General features: G+C 39.7%; 1 protein-coding gene across 1 annotated transcript; it reads right to left on the bottom strand.

The window, feature by feature from the left end:
- Positions 1-2,900: 2,900 nt before the first annotated feature.
- On the bottom strand, positions 2,901-3,530 carry LOC145985480 (uncharacterized). The gene has a single exon (XM_083119551.1). It carries the CDS (start codon positions 3,528-3,530, stop codon positions 2,901-2,903), a length of 630 nt encoding a protein of 209 aa, XP_082975677.1.
- Between the last annotated feature and the right edge of the window lie 1,696 nt (positions 3,531-5,226).

The following is a 5,226-nucleotide window of genomic DNA, read 5'->3' as shown; positions in this document are numbered from 1 at the left end:
GCAAAGAGTTGCTTTCTTGATCGCAACTTTGGATGGGGGACATAGAAAGCTATTTTTGAAAGCAGAGAGGAAGAATCTAATTTGTCGTTAAGAAGTTTGAAAAGAAAAAGGAGCTGATGTATGGTTCTTCTGTTTGCAAGGGAGGTAATGTGTAATTTAATTAGTAATTCGTTATAAGGTGTCATCTTCGGATATGCACCATCTATCCTAAAAACTAAATAGCGAGTGAACTTATTTTGAACTTTTTCAATAAGATCTATTTGTTTACTGGTTTGTGGACTCCACACTATAGATGCGTATTCTAATTTGGGCCTAACATATAGGTTAAATAATGATAACAACGCTTTATTTTCATTGAATTCTTTTGCAGTTCTCATAATGAACCCCAGTTTTCTATGCGCGTCATTAACAGTCTTTGTGATATGTGACTGAAACGATAATTTATCATCGAACACTACGCCAAGATCTGTTATTGAGTTTGCCCTGTCTATTTGTGTGTGTGCTATTTCGTAGTTATAGTGTATTGCGGATTTCAATCGGGTAAATGTTACGGCCCTGCATTTCTTATGGTTAAGATTAACTTTATTTGCTTTACACCATGCGTTGAGATTTTCGATATCCTCTTGTAATTTAATGGAATCATCTTCATTGTGGATGCTCCTATAGAATTTTAAATCGTCAGCGAATAAGAGTTTCTCGGAATTTCTAAGCTGTTTTGCTAGGTCATTAATTAATATTAAATACAACAAGGGACCAAGATTAGAACCTTGAGGTACGCCTGAGCCAGCTACAAATTCATCGGAGCAGCAACCTTGATAATTTACGTATTGTTTTCTGTTTTTGAGATACGAGCACATTAAATCTACGAGGGAAGAGGAGAAGTTACAAAATGCTAATTTTTTCAAGAGAATATCATGGTTTAAAGTGTCGAACGCTTTGCAGAAATCTGTGTATATAACGTCTACCTGACCTCTGTTGTCAAGTTCAGTGGAAATGAAGTTTGAAATTTCTACGAGGTTCGTCACGACAGATATCTTTGGTACGAATCCGTGCTGGTGCGAGGAGAGAATTGGTTTTACGTGAGCAAAAAAATGTTTATAAAGAATCTGTTCTAATAGTTTAGCTGGCGCAGAGAGTATCGCAATTGGTCTGTAGTTTGAAATTTGAGATTTATCTGATGTTTTCGGTATGGGACAAATTTGGGATAATTTCCATTTATCTGGAAATCTCGATGTTTGTATTACAAGGTTGAAGAGTATATGTAGCGGATATTTTAGACTTTCACCACATCCCTTGATTACATAGGGGGGGATAAGATCAGGCCCTGCCGTTGTTTTAGGTTTAAGGTTCTTTATTGCTGCTTCTATTTCAGCGATTGATATATCCTGTAAATTTAGAGAAGATAGAAGGGCGTCGGTTTCAGACAGAGGGGTTGGTGGTTCGTAACAAGACGGTTCCTGTACGTAAACAGAGTGAAAGTGTTTCGCAAACGCTTCGGCAATTGAGTTGTTGCTGTCGAGTTCTTGATTTTCATTACAGATAAGTTGTGCGTATGATGGTCGTTTTTTATTTCTTATGAAGGACCAGAATTGCTTCATGTCCCCTGTTTTAACACCAGCTTCAATGCTTTTCAAGTAGTTTGAGTACGCATCCTGAATATTCTTTTTTAGTCTGGTTCGTATATTTTTTAATTTTGTTGCATGCATTTGAGTATTCCCTACGTTATGCTTCATTTTACGATGATGTTCTGCTTTGGATGCCAGATCCCTTATAATCTGTCGCGTGAACCAACAAGGGTAGTGGCGGGAGGAGGGAGTTGAAAGAGGAATGCAATCATCGAACACGGACGTGACGATCTGATAAAATTTTTCAACGGCAATATTAACGTCTGAGCACAATTTTAATTCTTCCCAATCTAACGAAGTAAATTTTTTATACATACTGTTAAAATCAGCTTTCCTAAAATTGTAGCGTTTCTCGTTTGGTTCCGGATTTCTTGTTTTACAACGTACATGACTTACTTTCAAATATAAAGTAGGGTGATGCTTATCCTCAGGAACGGACAGAGGTTCTTCTCTGGACAATTTTATGTGGTTCAGATTTGTTAGTACTAGGTCAAGCATTTTCCCATAATTATTCTTAATATTATTTTTGTTTTGTAGACCAGTTAGTTGGAGAAAGTTACATAATGATTGACAGGTTTTATTGTTGTTTAATGCCTTGCAATTTGTATCGCGAATATCCGGAATGTTAAAATCACCAATTATCAGAATCGGACTCCCCGGCGGGCAATGCATAGTTATACAGTTGAAAAGAGCATCATACAGGGCAATATCAGAATTGGGAGGTATATAAATTGCACACATATATATATATATATAACTACCAGGAATTGTTCGAATTTTAACTATTATAATATCAATATTTGGATCATCTATTAAACATTCTACTTGAATCGCAATAAGTTCCCTTTTGATTCCAATCATTACACCCCCTCCCAGGTTTTTGTTAGTTTGCAACGATTTACGATCGGCTCTGAATACATTGTACCGGTCATCAAAAAGTTCAGAACTGTTATGTGTTGAATTCACCCACGTTTCGGTACAAATGACTACATCATAGTTATTGGCGTTTATGGCCACGTAAAAATCTTTAATTTTAGTACGTAAGCCACGAAAGTTCTGATAGACAATATCCAACAAGTGTTTTTCACGACGTGTGTCATTATTCTGGCCGTCTACAGGGTTTAGAGAGTGTATATTTCTGTTTGGTTTATTTTTGACACAGGAGTTGAATCGAGGTTCTGAACTGTCACTCACTGATAATAACTTACCGGTGTGTACCTCCTGGGCATGGCTACGTTGACCATCTCAGCGGGTGGAGGGGGAGGTCCCCGAATTCTACGAAGTTCCATGGTTCTGGAGGGTGTTCGACGGAGAAAGGGGGTGGAAAGCAGGCCGATGACCTTCAGCGGATGCACTTGGGGATGGTCCATTTGGTTCTTGAGGGGGAGCAGGTGAATTTTCCTCCAGATCGCGTAAGGCGTACTTCTTGTTGTTCACTACTAAATGGCGAAAGCTCAGATGTGCCCTGTGTCCTTGTCTCCGTGCGTCGTGCATGTACGGCAGCAACCTTTCTCTTTCCCGCCGAACCGACGAAGAGTAATCATTGTCAATAAATATTTTAGTTCCTTTCAAGGTTGTCCTATTTCTGATTATTTCCTCTTTCTTCTTGTATCGTAAAAAACGACACACTATTGGAAGGGGGCCACTTGATCGCTGAACGTTCACACGATGAGCTCTCTGGATATCATCATCATGGAGGGTCACTTTGAGTTTGCTTTCGACGATATCTTTCACCTTACGTTCCGAAGCGTTCCAGTCCTCTCCGGCATCTTCCTCCACACCAAAAAACACGAGGTTCTCTCTCCGTCCTCTGTTCTCCTGATCGTCGATTCTGTGTTCCAACCAGCTTGTGTAATCGCTCAGGTCGTTCACACGCTTTTCCAGAACATTCACACGGTTTTGCATGTTGTCCACCCTCAGCAATATCTTATTTAAAGTGTCCCCGAGTTGGCGAACTTCGTTGCTCAAAGTCTTGTTGCTCTCTTGAAATTCAGACTAGAGATCCTGAATCAAACCTTTGAGCTCTTGTAGATCATCTCCAGGCCCTGGATTTTGCTCGACACCTCCCACAATGAGTAGGGTTAGCACCACAACACCATACGCAAGATACACTTTCTGAAGACCGCAGTTCTGTTTTGCTTTCGACACTTTCGGGCGCGCTCGGGTGAAATACATGCCTATAGCCAGGCGCCACTGAACGGAGCTCAACAAAAACACGTCCGTCCTCAACGACTTTCACTTCGAACTGAAACTTGGGGGTTAATGATCACTTTTCTTTGCTTACAAGGTTATTACAACTGACAAATGTATCTGAATGTTTTCAGTAACGGCTATCGGGTGCCAAAACTTGAGGGCAAGGACAGTTTACTTTTTTGGTAGAAAAGTCTTAGCATTAAGAGGCCACAGTGCGGGTGCATCAAGTGGCAAAATGTGGCGGGGGGAACTCCCTCCCTCCTTCCTCCTAATCGCCGCCACTGGATATTTGGATTAAAATTAATGTCGTATTGGGAACCAATTCTTTTTTCATTCTGCATAAAGTATCCCCAGGCTTATGAAAGTCTATTTTGACAAAATATCGCCCAAAAGTAATAATCAAGTAACATTGAAAAATCTGTTCGCTGAGCTGTTATCGTTTCCTGAAGTAAGTCTTCGTTACTCATGCGGGAGAAGTGATACACGTATGGTTAGATAAACACATGTACTGAGGTAACAAATAGTTTACATTTTGTAGGAATTCATCGCAATTGATCACTATACCCGGTAATTCATCTCTTTTTCACAGACGACTTGGGTTGTATGGCGTGACCATTTCGAAAGCGCTCAAATGTCAACCTCTATCCTGCGCAGTATACCCTGGAAAGCGCAGTATACCCTGGAAAGCGCAGTATACCCTGGAAATTTTAATCTTGCAGGCGAACGAGTCTCTGGCGCCTGGAACCACAGTCAAAATAATAATTTGGGGGGTTGTATATTCAATGTCTGCGTGTATTTGTTCCCCTCTTCGTCACTTTAATCTAATCACTAGAGCCCGGAAGTTCAGGCATTTATTTTCGTTAAAATAGGCAGGCAAAAAGGCATTTATAATGTGGAAAATAGGCACTAAAAATGAAAAAAAGGCAAAATAAGCCGAAAAAAGCCACATATATAATTTCTGGCAACATGTTAAAATCTACATTGGGAAGAGCATATACATAAAACAAGCTAATGTAGCTGGACTCATTTCGGTAACAGCATTTACACCTTTTAGAATATCACAAATTGTTTTTAATTGTTTCAAGTCCTTATTTACACTCGCTACCCGTTTGCACTTTTTCGCAACAGCTGACCCCTTTTCTCCTGGCACTTCCATCATCTGCTGCATAGATTCCTCGAAGATTTTCATGGATGCTACAAGAGTCTCACCTCATTTTTCTAAGCTTTGTAATTGTCTCTGGTAATGCACCATAATGTGCAAAAATAAACGACAGTTCATTCTTCAGTTCTGAATAGCACAGGAGTTTTTCACTTCACGAATTGAAGCCGCTTCATTTTCTATAAGAGCATCGAGCACCTCACTGATTTTTTCAAGGTTGTTAGCATAATATTTAGCTGCTGATATCCA

The sequence above is a fragment of the Lepisma saccharinum genome, chromosome 3 (assembly GCF_977018435.1).
Source record: "Lepisma saccharinum chromosome 3, izLepSacc3.1, whole genome shotgun sequence".
NCBI classification, from domain to species: Eukaryota; Metazoa; Arthropoda; class Insecta; order Zygentoma; family Lepismatidae; genus Lepisma; species Lepisma saccharinum.
This window is presented reverse-complemented; position numbering and strand designations above follow the sequence as displayed.

What these genes read in the sequence shown, in the direction of transcription:
- LOC145985480 (XM_083119551.1), bottom strand. Translation starts at nt 3,530, where the DNA reads ATGCAAAACCGTGTGAATGTTCTGGAAAAGCGTGTGAACGACCTGAGC.